At 40.3% G+C, this 25,367-nt stretch overlaps 1 protein-coding gene across 1 annotated transcript in view; it reads left to right on the top strand.

The window, feature by feature from the left end:
• Positions 1–25,367, top strand: part of LOC126198922 (tyrosine-protein kinase Btk29A) — a 285,072-nt gene that overhangs the window by 253,885 nt on the left and 5,820 nt on the right. Inside the window, exons 7-10 of the mRNA XM_049935555.1 lie at positions 14,314–14,507; positions 15,647–15,987; positions 19,559–19,677; positions 23,049–23,167. Coding sequence (XP_049791512.1) covers positions 14,314–14,507; positions 15,647–15,987; positions 19,559–19,677; positions 23,049–23,167 — 773 coding nt within the window. The remainder of the gene's footprint in view (positions 1–14,313; positions 14,508–15,646; positions 15,988–19,558; positions 19,678–23,048; positions 23,168–25,367) is intronic.

Consider the following 25,367-nt stretch of genomic DNA (forward strand, 5'->3'; position numbering starts at 1 on the left):
CATTCTCAACATTGTGAATACCGTGTTTACTTGAATCTAAGAAGCACTCGAATCTAAGCCACACCTGAAATTTGAGACTCTAAATTCAAGAGGAGAGAAAAGTTTTAGACTGCACCTCCAAATCGAAACAAAGTTGGTTCATTGTAACATGAGACACAATTGAGGTCGAATGGATGAAGATACAGCTACAGTAGTTTGGTGTGAGTCGTAAGCTTAACAGTTAAGCTTCACCAAGTAGCCATTGTTATGTCAGGCACTCTGTCCGTATTTATACAGGTATCCTTCCTTTTTCACGTGCTTCGTCTGGTTCGAATCGATTGCTTATTTTGCTTTGATCTGATAAGTGCCGTTATCTTTGTTATAGGTGTTTAGGTCGCTCTAAGCTGAAAATGCATTATTGTACTGTGTCATGCATTGTTTGTCGCATTCTGATAATGAGTGTTTATGACCTGTCGCTGCTTGCGACATGGCTTGCTTTTGTGCGCGTTCCACGGCTTACAGTAAAAAAAGAGAGGAATTGTCTTATAAGCGAAACAATGGCAAGAGACTTCTATTTGTTATTAGGCCTACTTACACTGCAGCTTTCCTTGATAATGATCAACAAGAACCAAATAATAGACTGCGTATGATAGATGTTCTGAACGGGAGTTTTGCGAAAATTTTTCTACGTTTGAAAATCTTTGCAGACGCCTCTTTAGTACATTACATTTTGCACAGAAATTAGATTCATCTTAGGTTTAAACATCTAGTCAGTTGCCGTGCTTCATTTCTGATTGTATCACTATTCAGCATAAGAATAATAGGAATATAAACATGACATGGTATGTATATTCTTCCGCATTTGCTGTTGTCTCACTCTAGTTTCGTAGTTTATTAGGCAGACAGGATTTAAGTGAGATAGCAGCAGACACGAAAGAATACATGGCATAATGTTTACATTCTTCTACCTTTTCTTTTAATTTATTTACTGACGCAGAGGTTTTGGCGCCAGTATTTATCTTTGTGCCTGCAAAGCATGCCTGTGTAGTGCTAACATAAGTTACTTGTAGCGGCACCTACCAACATTTTTCAGAACTTCCGCTTACTTTGCACTCGATTCTAAGCTGCAGGCAGTTTTTTGGATTACAAAAACCGGAAAAAAAAGTGCGGCTTGGATTCGAGTAAATATGGTACTGACCTTTTGCTGTCTGTTGCTAAAGTAAGAGGTGAACCAATTGTAAGATACTCCCTGTATTCTGTAATAGTTCAACTTCTGGAGCAATATTTTGTGATCAACACAATCAAATGCCTTAGTTAAATAAAAAAAAAATATGCCTACCATTCAAAACCTTTTGTTTAACCCATCCAGTACCCCACAGAGTAAAGAGAATATAGCATTTTCAGTTATTCACCAACGTACATTTGATAGCAAATCGTGTGATATAAAATGATTGATTATCCTTACCTACACAGCCTTTTCAATAACTTTAGCAAGCACTGATGGTATAGAAATAGGTCTAAAATTTTGTGCATTATCCCTTTCTCCCTTTTTATAAAACGACTTTCCTACTGAGTACTTTAATTGTTCAGGAAACTGACCATTCCTAAAGGAAAAATTACAAATATGGCTAAATACAGGGCTAATATGCCCAGCACAATTCTTTAATGTTCTGCTAGGCACTCCGTCATATCCATGAGAGTCCTTAGTCTTCAGTGATTTAAGTACTGACTCAATCTCCCCCTTGTCTGTATCACAGAGTAGTATATCTAAAAACAAAGATGATGTGACTTACCAAACGAAAGCGCTGGCACGTCGATAGACACACAAACAAACACAAACATACACACAAAATTCAAGCTTTCGCAACAAACTGTTGCCTCATCAGGAAAGAGGGAAGGAGAGGGAAAGACGAAAGGATGTGGGTTTTAAGGGAGAGGGTAAGGAGTCATTCCAATCCCGGGAGCAGAAAGACTTACCTTAGGGGGAAAAAAGGACGGGTATACACTCGCGCACACACACACACACACACACACACACACACACACACACACACACACACACATATCCATCCACACATATACAGACACAAGCAGACATATTTAAAGACAAAGAGTAGTATTTCAGACATCAATCTCAGAAAGGCATTTGCCAAGAAAGTTATATGATTCCCTGTAGAAACTATAAATTTTTATTTAATTCACAAGCAATGCTCAGAAAATGATTGTTAAAACTGTACATATATCTGGTTTATCAGTAACAGAGATATTTTTACTGCAAACTGACTTTATATCGTCAATGGTGTGCTGCTGACCAGGCACTTCCTTCACTGACCATATGGTTTTAATTTTTTCCTGTGAATTTGCTATTCTATTTGCATACCACATTTTAAGCACCTTACAATACTGTTTGTAATAGGGTACTGTAGCTTGATTGTGACTACTTCTAACATTTTGACATAATTCCTGCTTTATTCTACATGACATCCTTATCCCACTAGTCAGCCACCCAGGCTGCCTATTACTGCTAGTACTCCGTTTAGAACATTCCAGTGGAAAGCAACACTAAAACAGCATGAGAAATGTATTAAGGAAAGCATTATATTTATCATCTGTGTTATTGGCACTATAAACATCCTACCACTCTTGTTCCTTGACAAGGTTTAAAAAACTCTCAAGTGCTGTTGGATTAACTTTCTTACATAGTTTGTAATTATATGTGACATTTGTTTAAGTACAAAACCCTTTTAGTGTTAAAATTTGTGCATCATGGTCTGAAAGGCCATTCATCCTTTTACTAACAGGATGACCATCTAGTAGTGAAGAATGAATAAAAATATTGTCTATGGCTGTGCTACTGTTCCCCTGCACCCTACTCAGAAAAATCACAGTCTGCATCAGAGCATATGAATTTACGAGATCTACCAGCATCCTTTTGCTTGCACCATCGTATACAAAAGTTATATTGAAGTCTCCACACATAACTGATTTCTGGTACTTCCTTCAAAGTGAATCAAGAACCCTCTCTAGCTTGAGCAGAAATGCTCTGAAGTCAGAGTTAGGGGACCTATAAACAACAACAATTAGAAGTTTAGTTTCACTATATTCAACTGCCACGGCACAACATTCAAATATCTGTTCAGTGCAGGGCCATGATACGTCTATGGACTCAAATGGAATACTGTTTTTTACGTACATAGCCACTCCCCCACCCCACAAGGAACTTCTTGTAAAACAGCCAGCTAATCTGTGTCCTGGTAAAGGAAGCCTCTGAATTGTCAAGTTATTTAAGTGGTGCTCCAATATACTTTATCTCTAAGACCTCTTATATTTTGATGAAATATGCTAACTCCTTGTCTAATTGGAAACATAACATCCTCTGAAGGTGAGCCCTTAGGTATACCTGCTTAAAGGAAGCCCCTCTAACTGTCAGCTGACTTCAATCTAAAAAAAGGTGCAGCTCTAACACCAACTACTACAGGAATTTTTCCATGAGTGATCCCAGCACCACCCACTACACTGTCACATATAAGCTTTGCCAGCCTCCCCTTCTCATACCTATTTAGGTGCAGGCCATGCCTAGTGAAACCCGATCTACTGATAGACGCAACTGGCACCACTGAAATGTGACCCATGCCCTCTGCCATCAGCATCCTCTCCAGCACCATGTTAACGTGCCTAACAGCCGCATCAAGATGAGGCCAATCATGACGCTGAAACAGTTGCACAAAATGCACATTAGTGCCGCCAGTATGATTAGCTACCTTTGACAGGTCACCATCTACGTCATATTCCCCATCCCTATCAAGACTATTTACTGCTCCATCCACTATCACTACCTAATCCTCCTCCGTAAAATTCCTCCATAACTCCCCTATGCTGTCAGTCACCTGAGCCAACCCTGCACTAGGTTTCACAATGCTGGTGACCTGGTACTCACTCCCCAACACTTTCTGGAACTGCTGGCACACACCTCTACCGTGTGCACTACCTAACAGCAGAACCTTCTTCTTTCTGTTGGACTTTACAACTGACCTAGGCCTCCTAACTGCTGAGGACTGCTGCATGTTCCCTACATCGACAGCTACGAGAGGCTCCTCTCCACTCTACTCTGACAGTTGGTCAAATCTACTGCATACACGCAAAGTAAAACTGTCTCAATACCACCTCCTCCTCCTAGCTGCCTTCTTGCCAATTGCCAATTCCCATTCTCCACCACCTTTCACCCTCCTCAACTTATCTAGTTCCTCCTTTGTGCATTGTAACTGCACCTGAAGGGCACAGATCTTGTGCTCCTGCTCCTCTATCAACTTATTTCTACTACAGACTATGCGTCCCAGGAGAGGAGCTCGCTAGAATGCACACTGGCTTCCCCACTGCATTTCCCCAATGAAAATACTTTGAACAAATCCCACCCATAACCCACTACTCACCAACCTATGATAGAGCCCACACTTCTCACTTGTGGTAAAATTTTACAGTTTCTGGAAAAAAACTATACGTCTGTGTTACCTAAGTTCAGTTTCACCAGTAGAACTATTTATAGAACTAACAGTAGCAGTCTCAAAATTCTCTGTCTACTAAGAAAGCAACTCCTTATATAAATACTACGACACCACAGCTAATACCAGTACCAACAAAACTTCACAAAATTATTAGCTAAAACCAAAACTTCAAGTGGCCACTGAAGCACTCAACCAAGTTAAAACACTAAATGAATATTTTACTGAAATATTTCCACTAGGAACAATAAGAAACGTCAGCTGAAAACTAAAGCACGAAATTTACTAAATGACTTCAACACACAGAAAACTGTAAAAAAACACAGCGAGCGAATGTTTCCAAAAGTTTATTAAATTGTTATTTCGCCACAAACTGCACGAAACACCACTGAAAACAATTAAATTTAATAACTGCATAACAGTGCACAAATAACTGTGTCAGTACTTAGCTTTATAATTGCTACAGCTACTGAGGTGTGAGGCTTGGATGAATGACGTAAACACACACACAAATAAGACACTTGAGTCAATAACACAGGAAGAAAGACTGAGATTAATGAAAATCCACTAATAAGTTACTTTACAGCAAATATTAACACAAATAATCTTTGAAATAAGTAACTGAAGGCTAAACTTTATAAAATATTGACGATCAATTCCAACAGCAGTCCAACGCATGTGATGACACACCACAGCTGTTCCAGCTTAGCTCTTCTTATGCATAAAACAGCTTCAAATGTGTAATTCTTTTACAAATGAGTTACTAAGCTTCATGTTTGTCAGAAGACATTAAGTTCTCTCATAATGAGAAACACTGGATGAATATAATTTGTGCTCTGTTTTAAGCAAAACTGGTTTTTCGTGCCTCTCAATGTGTATGACATGATATCTCCTGAACTGTGTGTTGTACTATGATATAATTGTGCAACTACATTAGGTGGTGTATGTGGATAATGTCTGGAAACTGTGTTGTGAATAGTGAGTAGTAAGGAAGTAATAAATTAAAACACCGTGTCCGATGCTGAAGTTTTACTGTTCGAACAGTGAAAATGTAGAAGGCTATAAATGTTCCCATGTCAAATATTAGTAGTTTTGAATACTTTTCAAATTATGTATAAGGTTTGTTAGAAGAAGAAATTTTTTCATTCTCGAATATTGGATATTCGAGTCCTGGTATTTGCATGCCGTCAACTACGCTGCCTCAGGACGCACACAGTTTCTGACTGTTGTACCTGCTTCATTGTGTTAAATGTTTAACTTAAGATTTTACCCTTAGTGGGTAGATTATGACAATAATTTAAATTTTGAAATTCGGTAAGTAATTGCACAAAATATTGAAAATCAAATTTGCTTCCTTTGGATGCTGTTAGGCAGGCAACCTGCAACTGGTACTGGGTTCCAGGATAGTTCCTTGTAGTTAATCCATCAGAGGCATTCATCTGAAGAAAGTCTGCACTGAAATGCACTGTTGGTTTGAGGCACACCACTTCTTCAGTTGCCATATAAAATCTGCTGAATTTCGAATATGGTGCTCATATTTCCCTACTAAATGGCTCAAAAGAGAAGCTAGATGTTTTCATTGGGGCTCCTCTATTTCTCAGTGTGGGGTGAAGCTGATTTTCTTTACGTATCTTTGGCAGGCTGTAAAGTCAATGTAGAGCTGGCACTTGTACCCTTAAACTCTTTTTCATATGAGTGTGGGTGTCTTCTGTTGTACTGCATCTGCTGGATCCTTCTTGAGGCAACTATGAATTTTGCATTAAATCCATCATCTTGCCAAAGTACAGGGTGTTTCAAACTGGACTTTACATCTTTAAAAATTCATATAAATTTATTGAAAGAAGATATAGAGCAGGGTTTAGTGTTATTTTGTTGGGAAACACATCAATTTTTTTTCGTTGAAGTAAAGATGTTGTATGTGGCTCCCATTGGTTATCCTGCACACATTCCATCGGAAGTCAATTTCCTCCCAAACTCGCTGTAGGATTGCAGGTGTAACTTGCTCAATCTGTACAGTTTCAAATGCAAATGGTTTCTCAACAAATGGCAAACAGTTGTATGTGGGATTTGAAATTCGTGAGATGCGTTCCAGGTCATTTTCGTAGGGCTGTTGACAAAACGTTGTCTCACTCGCTCGACAACATCATTAGGTGTGCTTGGATGACCTGATGATTTCCCGTGTCTTACCGAGCGCCCAGTTTCTACAAAACACTTGTGCCACTCATAAATTGTCGGACTACTAGGAAGATCTTTAGCGTACTCAGTACAGAAATTACGCCGAACTGTTGTCGCCGACTTTGATTCTTTGAACCAAAACACGCAGCTAGCGTGCTTGGGTCCAGTGAAGGCAGTCATCTTTAATGCAACTGCCACTAGTGCTCCTTGAGGTGCAATTCGGCACTAGCAAAATACTTGAGACAAAACTTGATATATTTCCCTACACTTCAGTCATCTCTGTAGGTACTATGAATTAATTTATATGAATTTTTGAAGTTGTTAAGTCCTTTTTGAAACACTCTGTAAGATGTTGTACATTTCCCCTGTCAACAAGTGAGATTACTATTTCTGTGTCTTTTCTTAATGTAATGGAGGCAGTTTTCTCTCCTCAGTGGTGACATTCTGCTTGGGAGCAGGCATCCTAGTTATGGACCTGCAAGTCTTTTGCCTTATTTCTTCTGCAGTCTCACTGGGAAGTTTCAACACACTGCTCAAGAGCACTAAATATTTGATAGGCAATGTCTTTAAAGTGGGCACAAAATTTTTGTCCCTCGAACATTGATATCACAGCATCATTCAGTGGCTTATTTGTAAAATTAAACACAATGTGTCTGCATAGTTTATCTTCGATGATCGACATGTAGGATGTTAGGAACTTGAAAGATTGACATGCCGTGACCTGCTGTTCCATCGAGTGCGAAAATGACTACATAGTTTCCAGATGTTTGCTTTCACTTCATTTTAATATCTTGTCATGTCTGTCAGTGAATTCCTGGGAGTGGGTGGCCAGTACTACATGGTTGCTTGTGGACTGGGTGCTGCAGTAAGTAACAGCACATCAAACTTCTAACTTCCATCCCCATAAACACTAATCATTGCAACAAGATAAACTATACAGATGCACTGTGTTTGATTTAAGAGTTAACCCACTGTGATATTTATGTTTAAGAAGAGACTATATTTTATTCCCAGCCCAAAGACCTTGCCCATCAAAGATTTTATGAATGCCTTTGAGCAGGGTTTCTTGAAACATCCTGTGAGACTGCTGAAGAAAGGCAAAGAGACTAATAGGGCCACAACTAGGTCACCTTCATCCAAGCTGGAAGTCACCACTGAGGAAAGAAAAGCACTCCTTTCTTTAAGAGAAGACACAGAAATAGTAATTTCATTTGCTAACAAGGGAAACACTGCCATTCTTCTACAACATTTTATTTTGGCAAGATGATGGATTTGCTGCAGTATTTATTGTAAGATCATCTCCAAAGGATCCAACAGGTTCAGTTCAAAGGAAGACATCCACACTCCACCCATCCAGCCAGTTTCTTGACCAACTGAAAAAAGGCTTGAAAAGTATAAGCCCTTTATTAGGGAAATGTGCACACCATATTTGAGATTTGATAGATTTTATACAGCAACTGATAAACCTGTATCTCAAACCAGCCAGTGTATGAGTGAATTGCAATGTGTCTCTCTGTTTACACGAGTGCCTCTGATGGATTCACTGCAACTAGTAAGAGCTAAGGTGGAAGAGGATGTCTTACTTCTTTTCAAACATGTGCTTACATCACATTACTTTTTATTAAGTGACTAATATTTTGAGCAACTGAAAGTGTTGCTGTCTCCCATTGCAGCAAAACATTTTATGTAACACTTGGAGGACAAAGCGCTCCAGTTGCAGTTTTGAAACCTAAATGTTTTTGAAGATACCTTTGCATTATGGCCACATGGAACAGAATTTTTGTGAAATTTTAACACCCTCTATCAAAGCATCTGCTTCACCATTGAAGTGGAGAAAAGTGGAGACCTCCCATTTCTAGATGTCATGGTTCACAGAAAGCACGCTCCTTGGGTCCCAGTGTGTTTTGTAAACCTAATACACTGACTTGTATCTATGAGTTATGAGATGTCAGTACCTAGTTCAGCACCGTAGTGTATTACAGGCTCTTGTTCATAGGTTTAGAACTATCTCAGATCCAGAGAGCTTATCGGCAGTGCTTAGCCATCTCTGCTTTGTGTTTGTACAGAACAGATACTCCGATAAGCAGATTGGCAAGGCATTTTAACCAACACACACAAAACCTGAAGAGGAGCCTAAAGAAACGGAGGACCCCATAAGATTGAATTTTCTACCTTCTGTTGGTGGTGTGTCCTTTATAGATCGATGGGTTATACACGAAACATTGAATGAAGTGTGCCTTCCGCCCTTCTGCATGAGTGCAAATGATTCTGGGTTTCATTAAAGATGAAACAGGACTATGGAGACCCTGGACGTATAAAATTCCATGCGAGTGTGGGAAATCTTGCATTCGTCAGCTGTATTGCAAAGTTAAGACAGATACAATGTACATACATAACTCCAGACTGAGGCAACGAGAAAAATCTGCTGTTGCCAAACAATGTCTTGACGTGGTACAGAGAGAGACCGAGGTCCTCTCATCTGCCTCCTCCTACTGGTCGTCGTCATTAAAGAAGCAGTCGAGATGCATGTAACTAATGACTTAATTAACAGAGACATGGGATACAACTCAGAAAAGTATGAGAACTAACATTGGTGATACTATACTCGTGGTGTGTTTAAAATAAACTGTGACTTTGTGTGTTTAAAATAAATTGTGACTTTTGACAGTTCAGTATGGAGTGAGTGGAGGGAAACATAGTTGCCAGAATGTGCTGAGCGTGCCAGCAGGTGGCAATAACACCACGCTTACCTTAAGTCACAACCATCAGCTGGCTGCCAGGCAAATATTCTTTAATGTTAAAGAAACAACAATACTGAACAGAGCGATTATAGCAATGGATCTTTTACACTTATTGTGTAAGTGGTGTGACCCCAAGGGAAGAACCATCAGTGTCCTCTTCCTTGGACCCAGAACTGGTACTGGAGCAGACTGAAATTACCATCTCTTCAATCTGTTCCCCTTGCAGTCCTCCAAGAATCCATATCTCATCAACTATGGCATTCTAGCCCTTGCGTGCGTGCATGAATGGTGTGTTTCTCTTTTGCTGATGTAGCCTGTGGCTGAAAGCTTTGTGTGAGTGTCTTTAAATTGTGGCTGTCTGCAACTTAACATGTCTTCTTTACGGTAAGTAGCATTCTGCCTGTCCTACATTGTTGATACTTCTTGGTGTTGTTGATAACTCAAGACCAGTTCTGTGGGGTAACATTTGCAGTGACTTCTTTCAGCAGCATTTCAACCTCATTGAGTGTAAAATTCTTGTTTGTTTGTGTCATCGTCCCCCCCCCCCCCCCTCTTCACCTACCCCTCCTTCACATGGGCCCATATATATACTCAGTCTTATTTTTATGCATATGATATGGAGGAAGCCTTTATCGTTAGCCGCAAGTCATCCTTATTGTGTGGAGTTACTGGGTTGTAAAGCATGACAAGTTCCATTAACTCTGCCTTATTCATGCCAGGTTAAATTGTATCTGATGGAACATATCTTTGCACTTGGAGCAAAGTATCCTCTTTCCTCCAGTTCATTGTTGGAACTTTATCCATCACAACAGGGTGGTATGATGTTTTGTCCATTACTATTGTCAAATTTGGAGGAATATTTTGCAGCAGATCACTAGAAAATCACTCCATTAAAACTTTGGTGTTCATTCTCTCGTGACAGTCATCTTGCTTTCTGGGATGGACCAGCAATAAATAGTTGCCAATGAAGCTGTTAGCAGAGACAACATGGAGGATGATTATCTTGCCACCTTTACCTATTGGTGCTTTCATCATTCGTCATGCTATGTGATCTGTCCATCCCTTTGTCAGTGTGTGACATTTTAACCCATATCTCATCATCATCATCTTGGACAGTTTCCAGCCACTGGCTGGGTCTGTCGGGAACACAAGCCTCTCCATCGTGTTCTGTCTTTCCACCATTCCCGCTCTTCCACCTTCGTCCAATTCTCTCCTCTTCTCGTCACACATTCCTTCACTCCCTTCACCCATCTATCTCTTGGTCTTCCTCTGGGCCTCTTCCCCTCCAGTTGCAGATCAAACATCCTCTTTGGAATTCTTCCCTCATCCATTCTCTTCATGTGTCCATACCACTGCAGTCTTGATTTTTCTATCCTGTCCTGTACTGGTTCCTCCTTTAGTCTTTCCCTCACATACACATTTCGCAATCTGTCTCGTCTTGTTACACTCAACCTGCTCCTCTGGAACTTCATTTCACTAGCCTGTATTCTACTTTTGTCGCTTTTGTGCATTACCCATGTCTCACTTCCGTATGTCAATATGGGGACAAAGTAGGTTTGGTATATAATTCCCTTGGATTTCCGTGGGACCTCCTTGCTCCAAATAAGCCCCCTAATGCATTTGTAGAACTGCCCTGCTTTTCTGCACCTTTCATTTATTTCCGTTGCGTTTCCCCCCTTACTTTCAATCATGCTTCCCAGGTACTTGAAGCTCTCTACCACTTGTAGTTTTTCCCCTCCACAAGTTATATCCACATTTGGCCTATTCTTCTTCCTTGTTGTGACAATTATTTCACTTTTCTTTGCAGAGAAATGCATTCCATATCTCGTCCAGCCCCAGAATGTCTGTGAATGAAATGCTCCAGACTGCATGCAGATATCAGCCTCTATAAGCCATAAATAAAACTTGTCTGCTTGTGTCTGTATATGTGTGGATGGATATGTGTGTGTGTGCGAGTGTATACCCGTCCTTTTTTCCCCCTAAGGTAAGTCTTTCCGCTCCCGGGATTGGAATGACTCCTTCCCCTCTCCCTTAAAACCCACATCCTTTCGTCTTTCCCTCTCCTTCCCTCTTTCCTGATGAGGCAACAGTTTGTTGCGAAAGCTTGAATTTTGTGTGTATGTTTGTGTTTGTTTGTGTGTCTGTCGACCTGCCAGGACTTTCATTTGGTAAGTCACATCATCTTTGTTTTTAGATATATTTTTCCTACGTGGAATCGCAGGTCGATAGACACACAAACAAACACAAACATACACACAAAATTCTAGCTTTCGCAACAAACGGTTGCTTCGTCAGGAAAGAGGGAAGGAGAGGGAAAGATGAAAGGAGGTGGGTTTTAAGGGAGAGGGTAAGGAGTCATTCCAATCCCAGGAGCGGAAAGACTTACCTTAGGGGGAAAAAAGGACGGGTATACACTCGCAGACACACACATATCCATCCGCATATACACAGACACAAGCAGACATTTGTAAAGGCAAAGAGTTTGGGCAGAGATGTCAGTCGAGGCGGAAGTACAGAGGCAAAGGTGATGTTGAAAGACAGGTGAGGTACGAGCGGCGGCAAATAGAAATTAGAGATTAGCGGAGATTGAGGCCTGGCGGATAGCGAGAAGAGAGGATATGCTGAAGGGCAAGTTCCCACCTCCGGAGTTCTGACAGGTTGGTGTTAGTGGGAAGTATCCAGATAACCCGGACAGTGTAACACTGTGCCAAGATGTGCTGGCCGTGCACCAAGGCATGTTTAGCCACAGGGTGATCCTCATTACCAACAAACACTGTCTGCCTGTGTCCATTCATGCGAATGGACAGTTTGTTGCTGGTCATTCCCACATAGAAGGCTTCACAGTGTAGGCAGGTCAGTTGGTAAATCGCGTGGGTGCTTTCACACGTGGCTCTGCCTTTGCATCCCTGCCTTCGCATCCCGTAACTACCCTCCCGACCTGGTACAGAAGCAAATAACCAGAGCCACTTCCTCATCTCCTCAAACCCGGAACCTTCCACAGAAGAACCCCAAAAGTGCCCCACTTGTGACAGGATACTTTCCGGGACTGGATCAGATTCTGAATGTGGCTCTCCAGCAGGGATACGACTTCCTCAAATCCTGCCCTGAAATGAGATCCATCCTTCATGAAATCCTCCCCACTCCACCTAGAGTGTCTTTCCGCCGTCCACCTAACCTTCGTAACCTCTTAGTTCATCCCCATGAAATCCCCAAACCACCTTCCCTACCCTCTGGCTCCTACCCTTGTAACCGCCCCCGGTGTAAAACCTGTCCCATGCACCCTCCCACCACCACCTACTCCAGTCCTGTAACCCGGAAGGTGTACACGATCAAAGGCAGAGCCACGTGTGAAAGCACCCACGTGATTTACCAACTGACCTGCCTACACTGTGAAGCCTTCTATGTGGGAATGACCAGCAACAAACTGTCCATTCGCATGAATGGACACAGGCAGACAGTGTTTGTTGGTAATGAGGATCACCCTGTGGCTAAACATGCCTTGGTGCACGGCCAGCACATCTTGGCACAGTGTTACACCGTCCGGGTTATCTGGATACTTCCCACTAACACCAACCTGTCAGAACTCCGGAGGTGGGAACTTGCCCTTCAGCATATCCTCTCTTCTCGCTATCCGCCAGGCCTCAATCTCCGCTAATCTCTAATTTCTATTTGCCGCCGCTCGTACCTCACCTGTCTTTCAACATCACCTTTGCCTCTGTACTTCCGCCTCGACTGACATCTCTGCCCAAACTCTTTGCCTTTACAAATGTCTGCTTGTGTCTGTGTATATGCGGATGGATATGTGTGTGTCTGCGAGTGTATACCCGTCCTTTTTTCCCCCTAAGGTAAGTCTTTCCGCTCCTGGGATTGGAATGACTCCTTACCCTCTCCCTTAAAACCCACCTCCTTTCATCTTTCCCTCTCCTTCCCTCTTTCCTGACGAAGCAACCGTTTGTTGCGAAAGCTAGAATTTTGTGTGTATGTTTGTGTTTGTTTGTGTGTCTATCGACCTGCCAGCGCTTTTGTTTGGTAAGTCTCATCATCTTTCTTTATATATATATATATATATATATATATATATATATATATATATATATCTCCATCATTATGTTTATTAAAACATCATGTGCAAATATGAAGTAAATTAGTCAAGAATTTTTTGAGATTTTTGATAACAATGTTAAAAATGCCTTGTCTTTAAATAATAGTATAGATGTATAAGAACCAAGAAGGAACAATAAGAATGGGAAAACAAGAACAAAATTCATGGTTTATAAAGGATTTGAGACAGGATGCAGTTTTTGCCCCTCATGTTGAATGTATATACTGAAGAAGATGTGATAGAAATAAAAGAAAGGTTTGCGAGGGAGATAAAAATTCACGGTGAAAGGATATCGGTAATAAAATTTGCTGATAATATCAATATCCTCAGTGAAAGTAAGGGGGAATTGCAGGTCCTGTTGAATGAAATAAACATCTAATGATTACAGAATGTATTCCGAGAGTAAATCAAAGAAAGGTGGCAGTAATGAAGGGTAGGGAAATGAGATTAGTGAGAAACTTAATATCAAAATTGGTGACAAAGTTAAGGAGTTCTACTGCCCTGAAAGAAAATAACATGACAGGTGAAGCAAAGACGATCTAAAATGTAGATTATCCCAGAGAAAGATCTCATGTCTAGCCAAAAGAAGTCTAATAGTACCAAGCATTGGCTTTAATTAAAGGAAGAAATGTCTGATAATATATGGTTTTGTAGCATGGTTGTTATTAACATTGTGTGCTTGTTGTAGTTCCGTATCCGACATGACATACTCACACTTACAAATTCCCAGAATGTGCATGTAGTTTGTGTGTGTGTGTGTGTGTGTGTGTGTGTGTGTGTGATGCAGACACTACTTACAGGTACTATTTCTTTACAGTCCTCATCCCCACGTGAAACATTATCACATCAAACAGAACTCTCGGGGAGAATTCTTCCTGTCCGAGAAGCACTGCTGCAGCTCCATACCGGACCTGGTCAACTACCACCGCCACAACAGTGGTGGCCTTGCATCACGGCTCAAGGCTAGCCCCTGTGACCGCCCTGTTCCTGCCACCGCTGGCCTCAGCCATGGTACGTACCTGCCATCACTCATGTCATCACACAGAAAACTGGATTTACTGTAGACTTAGCCAAGTAGAAGGAGTGTTTATCATTACACCAGGGTACGTAACCATGGATTTTCCCAAGATGGGGTGGCTTAAACGCTTCGGTGATGTGCATAATGGTACCACAGGTGCAACCATAACAGAGGGGCATTTGTGGAGATACTAGACTAATCCATGGTTCCTGAAGAGAGACAGTAGCCTTTTCGCCAGTTGCAGGGGCACCTGCTGACCTGGCCTTGTAACATCAGCCAGTATGGCTTTCCTGTGCTTCCCTTTGAGTGGCTGAAAACTAAGGAAAACTACAGCTGTTAGTTTTCTCTATGGAGAATACAGCTATACTGTATTGGTCAATAAAAGACAGTCCCCTGTTCTGATCTCCAGTTGAGGACTCCTCAGAAGGATATTATCATCATGAAAACAAAACTGGTCTTCTGTGGATCAAAGTGTGGGGTATTGGATCCCTTCATTCAGTAGGTATGTTAGATAATTTAAAAAGGGAAATAGATAGGTTGAAGTCTGAGAAAAGGGAATTGGTGAAATGCAGTGGCGGGAAGAACAGTACTTCTGGTCAGGTGAGTGTGGGGTTATCAATACTGAATACTGTTTTCTGTTGCGTGTTTCTATGTGCCACACATCAGTCCACTATAGGTGAGTGGTTGCCTTTCCCTTATTTTACATATTATTTCTTCCAGGAATTTCCATTGTTGTTATGCTTGGCAATTATTCTTATGACAAAAGGAGTTGTGAATCTAAGTAACAATATTTGTATGCCATATTAAGAAGTGTTCGAGAATTTTTAAAAGCACGAAACTGGCTGAGGGGTGTTTTTTGAACGTTTAAAGCAGTACTGCTTGTGGAAAGCCAGTTAATAACATTAATAAAAACATGGGTATCTATTTTCTCAGTTGACACTTTTTCACTTGGCTTCTTAATAATGCTTGAATTGTCTATAAGAAGAACTAATTCTACATTCTGATCTGCTGCTAACTTATTCTCTTCTCATATCTTTACTTTCTGGTAATGACAGTATTGTAATTGTGCTGCAATCACACATTGATGCTGCATTAAGTTACTACTTAGCTATCCTGCCTCTCTCCTTGACAGATAAGTGGGAGATTGACCCACAAGAACTGATGTTGTTGGAAGAACTCGGCTCCGGGCAGTTTGGCGTCGTTCGCCGTGGCAAATGGCGCGGATCTATAGATGTCGCCGTAAAGATGATGAAGCAGGGGACTATGTCAGAAGATGACTTCATTGAGGAGGCTAAGGTCATGACGCGGCTGCAGCACCTCAACCTGGTCCAGCTGTACGGCGTGTGCAGCAAGCACCGGCCAATCTATATTGTGACGGAGTACATGCGTCACGGCTCGCTGCTCAACTACCTCCGCCGGCACGAGGCCTCGCTCGGCGGCAACACCGGCCTGCTGCTCGACATGTGCATACAGGTGGGCATGGCACAGTGCCCTTTGCCTTGCTTACTTACTTTGTTTGTTTGTATGTTTTGCTTCTGTTCAATGTAAAGCAAGTAAAAATGTAATCTGTCCTCATATGTGGAATTTTCAACATTTTATTTACCTGACATAGTTGTTGCAGGTTAATGTACATTGGATAAAGACAGGCATGGACACATTACACCCTCCCATCCTCCCCTCCTCTTATTTCATGGCCTTTACACAATGAACACAAATTTTTGATTATTTAGGAGACACTCTGAGCAGTCCTCTCAGATTTTTTACGATGATACTGTCATTTACCATCTAGTAAAAGTCATAAGAAGATCAAAACCAATTGCAAAATGGTTTAGACAGAATATCTGTAGGGTGCAGAAATTGGCAATTGACTCTAAATAATGAGAAGTGTGAAGTCATCCACGTAAGAACTAAAAGGAATCCATTAAATTTTGGTTGCAAATCACATAAATCTAAAGGCTGTCAATTCAACTAAATACCTAAGAGGTAAAATTAAGAACAATTTAAATTGGAATGATTATATAGGTAATATTGTGGGGAAAGTGAACCAGTGACTGCATGTTATTGGCACACACACATAGAAGATGCAACAAGTCTACTAAAGATAGTGCTTACAGTAGGCTTGTTTGTACTCCTCTAGAGTATTACTTACTGCATGGTATGGGATTTGTTGCAAATAGGATTGATGGAGGACATCCAGAAAATTCAAAAAGTGGCAACTTGTTCTGTATTATCATGAAGTTGGTGGGGGGAGGGGGAAGGGGGAGCTGTGGGTTGGGGGGGGGAGGTGGGGGTTGGGGGGAGGGGAAGAGTGTCACAGATATCATACGTGAGTTAGGGTGGCAGTCATTAAAAGAATGGCAGTTTTCATTGTGGCGAGATCTTTTCACAAAATTTCAATCAGCGACTTTCTCCTCCAAATGTGAAAATATTTTGTTGATGCCAACCAACATAGGAAGAAATATTTATTGTAATAAAACAAGAGACACCAGAGCTTGCACAGAAAGATTTAAGTATCCATTTTTACTGTACATAATAACAAAACCAATCAATTATTGATAAAATTATTTAATTGGAGAGATAAAAAATCTACTCACCAAGCAGCGGCAGAACAATCACACGAAATACTGTTGTGATTGGCAAGCTTTTGGAGCCAGTGGCTCCTTCTTCAGGCAGAAGGGTTGAAGGGAAAGGAAGAAGGGTTAAGGAAAAGGACTGGAGAGGTCTAGGAAAAGGGGTAGATACTGGGAAAGTCACACAAAACCGCAGGTCCAGGTCAGGGGAGACTCACCGTATGGGTAATCTATCCAATTTTACTGTATGATGTTCGAGAGTGGAATGGAAGAGAAATAGTCTGAAGGTGATTTGATGAACCCCGTGCCTTACACTTAGTGTGAATTGCAGAGTAGTCATGTAGATGTTGATGCAAATTGCTTAGGACAGTGGACAAAACTCTCCCAAAAATAAATTAAAAAATGAATCCAGTAGTGTAGTTCTGATCCAGTTTCTTTGGGGGTTTCTCTTGGCTGTAAAGCCAGGCTCATGTTGCGCTGGTGGTTTTGACTATGCTTAGAAGTTTTGTTGGGAAGCCTGCACACATCCTGCATACAACACTGATCCCTCCCCATGTGATTTCCATATTTTTGAAGCCCTACAGAAAGACATTTGTGGCTGTTGACGTGCTTCAGACGAAGTGGTGCATGCCTGGGTACACTCATGGTTCTATAGGAAACCACAAACATTTTTCTATGAAGCCACTGACTGTCTTGTCTCTCAGTGGGATAAATGTAATAACAGTTACAGTGACTACTTTTGAAATAAGAAACAGTTTACTTACTTTTTTCCATCTGTCTCATTTTCATTTAGCTGCCACTCATAATAATAGTGGCTACCTGATATCAGTGGGCCACCAGAATTGACCATAGTTCTTTGCCAGAAAAGACTGCAACAGAAATTTGTGCTAAAGCTACATTATTCTCACAATTTCAAAGAGAAAAAAAGAAAAGATAGCCAGAATGAAAAAAAAAGTAATAACTCCCTCTATGGCACATTGGAACAAGGGAGCGATCATGAATATGCAAATGGTACTTACAGTGCTGCACATGAAAATTGTGTAGGAATGACAGCCCTCTCGCATGGTTTTTCAAATCCTCTAGTGATATTTGTCAATTACAATGTAGGTTCAGGAAATATAATTCTGCTGTGGACAACCTGATCATCCATCCTCCCTGGATGCGAGTTTCTAACAAACTGTCTCTCATGAGGAACAACTTGCAAATATCTTATAGACTTCGAGTAAGACTCAGATACCACTTGGAGGACTGCCATTCTCAGAAAGCTCCCATCAACACAGCTTTGTGGGCTAGCTACCCATCCTTATGGTGTCATATCACTGTTTGTGATATAAAGTTTGAGCCCCTATGTCATATTGGTTTGAACAGTAGAATGGAAGTCAGTTCTAAGTGTGTCTTTTCTGGCACCATTATTCTTAGTACATATAGACAGTCACCACAGCAATGGCAACTAAAAACATCTTCGTGGGTAATGTGCTACTATTATCCATCTGTATCCAACAGACTCACAGGTTCTTCCCTGATGTCCCACCACATAGAATTGTGTCCTGGACTTTCTCAATGATGTTTTTTGGTAACCATATCTGCTGAGTGTCCTGAATAATTCTCTACAAAACCCGACGTTACACCACATTTAAATTCATTGAAAAAAAGTCTAAATGTTGTCATTGATTTTGAAGTGTACCATAAACAGAATTTGATTTCACTTTTATCTCTTTACCCATTTCTTTATCCAAATGCAAAACAGCAAATCACTGAACAATACTGTAATATCTTCATGTTGGCAAAAACTGTATAACATATCATAACATATTCAAATGGCTGCCAAATCAGAACTAACCTATGAATTACCATCAGTTTCATTTTTTGCCATGTAACACATGGTGGGCACACCAACTTTCATTAGCAGTGACACCTATCGTACTGATTCGCCCTTGTGGAGGAACAGGGTGCCTGGAGGTGATTGACTACAGCATGTGTGTGCTTAGGGAAACATACTGCTTAGCCACAACAGGGCTGCTTCTGATGATGGAGCGAGATGGAAGTACTGTTAACATGCCTCAATGTGTTGATTTATCAAAGGGCAAGGGGAACCAATTGCCATACAGTTCTTGTGGTAAGTGACTATCTGTTTGCCACATTTTGTCAGAAAGTCTGTTATTTTCTGTCCGGGTGCAGACCATGGGTCAGCTACTGGGTTATCTTCAATTTTCATTTGAGTGACAGCCTATTGCTCCATTTATACATAATCTCCAATTTGTATCTGATTTTTAATTTTCAGTTTTATCTTATATATAAGAAACCTTCATTAAATTCCACACATTTTTGATGAATAGGTCAAACTCTGGGTGTAAATTATACAGAAATTTACGTTTTGTTGTTTCAGTTTTTATTTCTACTCAAACTCCTTGAGCAATTAACCATGCTTTTCTCTAGAGTAGAAGTGCGTTTCTCATAGCTTGTGCAATTTTCAGGTGTGCAACGGGATGGCGTATTTGGAGCGCCACAATTATATCCACAGAGACCTGGCAGCACGGAATTGTCTGGTTGGTTCAGAAAATGTCGTGAAGGTTGCCGACTTTGGTTTAGCAAGGTAGATGACTGTGTAACTTTAAAGATCAACTTTGACACAACCTAGAACTGTTAACAGTTTCACTATGAGCTATAAAAGTGTTTAAAAATTTATTCTCCTCCCGTCATGTGATGTCATATACTTGCATCCTGCACAACTGCAGTGACAGATGTCAACCTTACAACAACTCTACTCAGTGTGTCCAGGAGTCCATGTAGACCCACAATTGTATACTCTTCCACAGAAAGAATGAGACCTGCACTTGTGTAAAGTGTCACCACAGAATTCCTAGTTTTACTGCACTGCACATTATAATGTATCCCCTTTGTGGAGCCTGCAGAAAGGTTGCCAGGTCATAGGCATGCTGTGTGCAGGGGTGTGGGATTGAGAGTTCCTTTGTGGATGTTACTGGTTTTCTTTTCTGCTGTGCAAAGTAGTTTTCCCACCTGCAGTTTTAAGTAGTTATTAAGATGTGTTGACATTATTTGCAATGCTTTGTGATCCATAGCAATGTTTGGATTGTTGAGACTTGGAAGAAGAAATATTTCATCACAATCAAAATTTAGGAAACATGTGTTGTTCTTATTATACGATTCGGTGTTGTCAGGGCAATAATTATGTTGTGATCAGTACTTATCTGTAGGCTAGTGCAGAATGGTCAGCTGAATTTAGGGTAATACAGAGTCTTCCTTGTCAAACTATTTTCCATTTCTTGCCTGTGTTGACTTACATTCCATGTGACAGCCCCACACTGTCAGACAGTTGACTGCACTCGAGGTTGTAGTCACAAGGACTGTGCTGCATTTCATAGTTATCCATATAATGCATAAACATCTTTATGTATTGGTGGAAATACAAAGCAGTCGATAATGTAATAGTATGTGCTGTTTTTCTAGCCATAGGCCAAGTGGTTTTGGTCTTGGTGCATTTTTCTTCTAGTACTGCTTTACATTATTCGTTCCAGCAAATCTTCCCTTTATCCTTGGGCAAACCTTATGTCTTCTCTGCCACTACTGCAATTTGTTATTAGTGTTCATGCCGGTCAACTGTTTTAGTTGTTTCAATTCCCTTTCTATATTTTTTTATGTTTTCTGTCTTGATAGTAATTCTACTGGTGTCATATCTGATTACTTTCTTTGAAGATCTATATCTACTCTGAAAACAAAAGGCTGGTTTCTTGCGCCTGCTGATGTTCATAGATCAGAAGTGTTACTTTGAAATTTTGTTGGCAAGTCATCACTTTTATCTGCATAAAATAAATCATCCTGTCATTCACTGAGAATATCCAGAATTTCTTCCTTTTTTCTTTCTACAGAAAATGATATTTTTTCATTTGCAGAATAAACAAATTTGAGAATAAAATCCTGAAGATACTCGGATACAAAGCAAAGTAGGAAAAGGGAATGAGAGACCACATCAGCAAATGTGCATGCGTGATAGGTGAGCAACCTTACCTTTCAACAGCTAGTGGGAAGTAGTGGTGGACGAACAGCTGTGCATTGTCGAGCTGCTGATGTGCAACACTCATTTGGGTTCTTCTCTTTGCCTTAATTGTTGATAAACGTTGTAAATGATGCTAGGAAATTCTAAATGATGCAGGCAATACTAAATATATTTAAAGTATTTTTGACACACTTTCATTTTTATAAACACACTAAAATGTTTGTGGCCAGCTTACAGTTGAACCTAGCAGAGGTTCATCTAAAATAATGGACCATAACTTACGTTGACTCAGATAAAGTCAGTGCGAACACAGTTTTCTGAGTGGAAAGTTTTCACAGATTAACAAACGTTCCTCACACTTAAATTCTTCGGTGTGACTGACTTCGGCTTTGAGCACTAGGAGTTTTTATAGATTCACGCCATACGTATATAGGAAACTATTTTCAAATTATTGCAAATTGGAGAAATACTTCTCAATTATGTTTTCAGTAGTATTGTAGAAAACTGGAATTACTGGTAATATTTACACGAATTCCAAAATAGAGGTATATTGCTTAACTATTGCAACACTAATCTTTAAATAATTTTGGGTCTGTGTTAGTGAATGGATATTTAGGTGCAAAAATTTCTCCAATGTCTTCTATTGGAGCTCATCAAGATTATTCCAGAAACAAAATGTTACAACAGAAATGTTTGATTGCCATATTTTTCTAGGAATCGTATACATTTTTTAGAAACTGAAAATCCATGCTGTAATGTGGTAATACTGGAGTTTTGAAGGAATTTATTACAGAAATTGTACAATGTTTCATTTCTTACAGTACACTCATTTTTAACAGCAATATTTCCTAAGCTAGAAACTCTTGTAGCAGACACAAAATTTTGAATATAGATAGCATTAGTATTAGTAAATTGCCTGAAATAAAATGTTTCTATGAATATGCATTTGTTGGTAGTCAGCCAAATATAAATTCTGCTTAAAACTATAAGAAACAGGGAAATACAGTTTGCACCACAATTTTAAATTTTTAGGTACCAATTAACTACTGTGCATAACTAAGGTAAGGAAAAAAAGTATTTTTTTATATTAGGAATGACACTGTGGCCCACAGACATTTCAGCATGTCATGTCAATAGCACACAGATATTTGACTGGTCTGCAGCATTGCGAGAAAGGGCACACTGGTGTGTTTGAATCCATCCTTGTTGTATGAGAAACAGAATAGCATGACATATTAATACATCAAAGGTAAGGGATTAGCCGTCATGGAGTTTGGTCCCATGAGAGCCTGAGCAGTTAGTAAGTGTATTTTTATAGGAGTACTGTGGAAGTTGATTGGTTGGGAAATGTACAGAAGTGTGTTGGATTCGGATGTTGCACTTTACCAAAACTCTCCCCATAAACTGCAGTAGACCATTGACCCTCCCTAAACTGACCGTATGTGCATGTTTCATTTCATTGTTTTTCGTAGTGTTACACATAGATATTTAAATGACAGCACAGTGGAGTAGCATGCCCCTAATACTGTATTCAAATATTACTAGAATTTTTCTCGTATTCTTCTGAATGAACTTAAATGTATCCACATTTAAAGCAAGCTGCCATTTATGATACCAAATAAAAATTCTGCCCAAGTTAACAGTCATTCAATGACAACATTTCCTATACACAACAGCCAGTGGAGTCATCTGGAGGAAGTTCCTTGGCTTAAAAATGTAGGGAATATGTTGTACAAGATTTGTTGGAAATATTTCCTGACTTCCGCCCACAGCTGTCTGCTACTGTACTTACAGATTGTAACAAAGTTTCATACAAATAAACCGCTGACTGCGTTTGATTTGTGATGAAGTAATCTTATTGTTTATTATCATCCAAACTTTCTGTGGAAAAAAATTTGTCTTGATAAGGCTATCTTTTTAGCAATTAAATTACTCTTTGTACATTGCAGGTATGTTTTGGATGACCAGTACACGAGCTCTGGTGGCACCAAATTCCCCATCAAGTGGGCACCCCCTGAGGTGCTCAACTACACCAGGTTCTCATCGAAGTCCGATGTTTGGGCATATGGTAAATAAATAGTTAGCAAGTGTGAATTTCACATCACCTTCTCATGCACTGTGATTGTCATATGTGCATTTAGTGAGAACTATTCGGAAAGAAGCTTGCATTTTGATACAAATAAAATATTGTGATAAGTGCAGCAAATTTATTAGAAAAATGTTGTAACTACACTTTTGTATTACTTCTCTACATATTCGCCATACAGTTTAAGCATTTTCCATCTCTCTTAATGAGTTGGTAAATTCCCTCTCTACCACCTGAGATAGCATCCAGACTATGACAGCTTCTTCAAGCTCTCATCGGAGTCAAAGTGTTTTGACATGTGTGTGGAGAAGTGAAACTTGGAGTCATTTCTGGATCATAGGATGGATGTTTGAAAGTGTACCATTTGAATTAATGCAAATATTGTGTGACAGGCAGCTTGAGGCTGAGCATAGTTATTAGTGGAGAGATGGCTCTTCACAGTTCGCTTAACATCTAACAGATTAATCATCCTTCCACATTCTATAAAAGCCACGAACAAGATTCCCTCAATAAAATTTCCTGCCATGTCAAGTGACATGTGAAAGCTCAGTAAACACTCGCGCGCGCGCTCACACACACACACACACACACACACACACACACACACACACACACACACACACACACACACAAGCAGACATATTGATATGTCTGCTTGTGTCTGTATATGTGCGGATGGATATGTGTGTGTGTGCGAGTGTATACCTGTCCTTTTCTCCCCCTAAGGTAAGTCTTTCCGCTCCCGGGATTGGAATTACTCCTTACCCTCTCCCTTAAAACCCATATCCTTTCGTCTTTCCCTCTCCTTCCTTCTTTCCTGATGAAGCAACGTTAGGTTGCGAAAGCTCGAATTTTGTGTGTGTGTTTGTATTTGTTTGTGTGTCTATCAACATACCAACACTTTCGTTTGGTAAGTTACATCATCTTCGTTTTTAGATATATTTTTCCCACGTGGAATGTTTCCCTCTGCTATTTTCACTATAATCAGTGTGATGGAAGGTGACTCTGAGGTAGGCTGCCTCAGCTGACATGCTTTCACAGTCTGGGCTGGCATGGTCCATATGAACCAAGGTATAAAGTACTCCTTCATGCTGAGCCTTGGTGACAGCTGTCAGCCTGTGAAAACAAATCGATGTAAGTTGACTTTCTAATAACGGCATGTTCCAATGTATGGTCACCCTACATCCTGACCAACACATCGAGGAAAGGAAGGTTGTTGTTGTTGTTGTGGTCTTCAGTCCTGAGACTGGTTTGATGCAGCTCTCCATGCTACTCTATCCTGTGCAAGCTTCTTCATCTCCCAGTACCTACTGCAACCTACATCCTTCTGAATCTGCTTAGTGTATTCATCTCCTAGTCTCCCCCTACGATTTTTACCCTCCACGCTGCCCTCCAATACTAAATTGGTGATCCCTTGATGCCTAAGAACATGTCCTACCAACCGATCCCTTCTTCTGGTCAAGTTGTGCCACAAACTCCTCTTCTCCCCAATCCTATTCAGTACCTCCTCATTAGTTATGTGATCTACCCATCTAATCTTCAGCATTCTTCTGTAGCACCACATTTCGAAAGCTTCTATTCTCTTCTTGTCCAAACTATTTACCGTCCATGTTTCACTTCCATACATGGCTACACTCCATACAAATACTTTCAGAAATTACTTCCTGACACTTAAATCTATATTTGATGTTAACAAATTTCTCTTCTTCAGAAACGCTTTCCTTGCCATTGCCAGTCTACATTTTATATCCTCTCTACTTCTACCATCATCAGTTATTTTGCTCCCCAAATAGCAAAACTCCTTTACTACTTTAAGTGTCTCATTTCCTAATCTAATACCCTCAACATCACCCGACTTAATTCGAGTACATTCCATTATCCTCGTTTTGCTTTTGTTGATGTTCATCTTATATCCTCCCTTCAAGACACCATCCATTCCGTTCAACTGCTCTTCCAAGTCCTTAGCTGTCTCTGACAGAATTACAATGTCATCGGCGAACCTCAAGGTTTTTATTTCTTCTCCATGGATTTTAATACCTATTCCGAATTTTTCTTTTGTTTCCTTTACTGCTTGCTCAATATACAGATTGAATAACATCGGGGAGAGGCTACAACCCTGTCTTACTCCCTTCCCAATCACTGCTTCCCTTTCATGTCCCTCGACTCTTATAACTGCCATCTG

Source organism: Schistocerca nitens, chromosome 8 (genome assembly GCF_023898315.1).
Source record: "Schistocerca nitens isolate TAMUIC-IGC-003100 chromosome 8, iqSchNite1.1, whole genome shotgun sequence".
Classification (NCBI taxonomy): Eukaryota; Metazoa; Arthropoda; class Insecta; order Orthoptera; family Acrididae; genus Schistocerca; species Schistocerca nitens.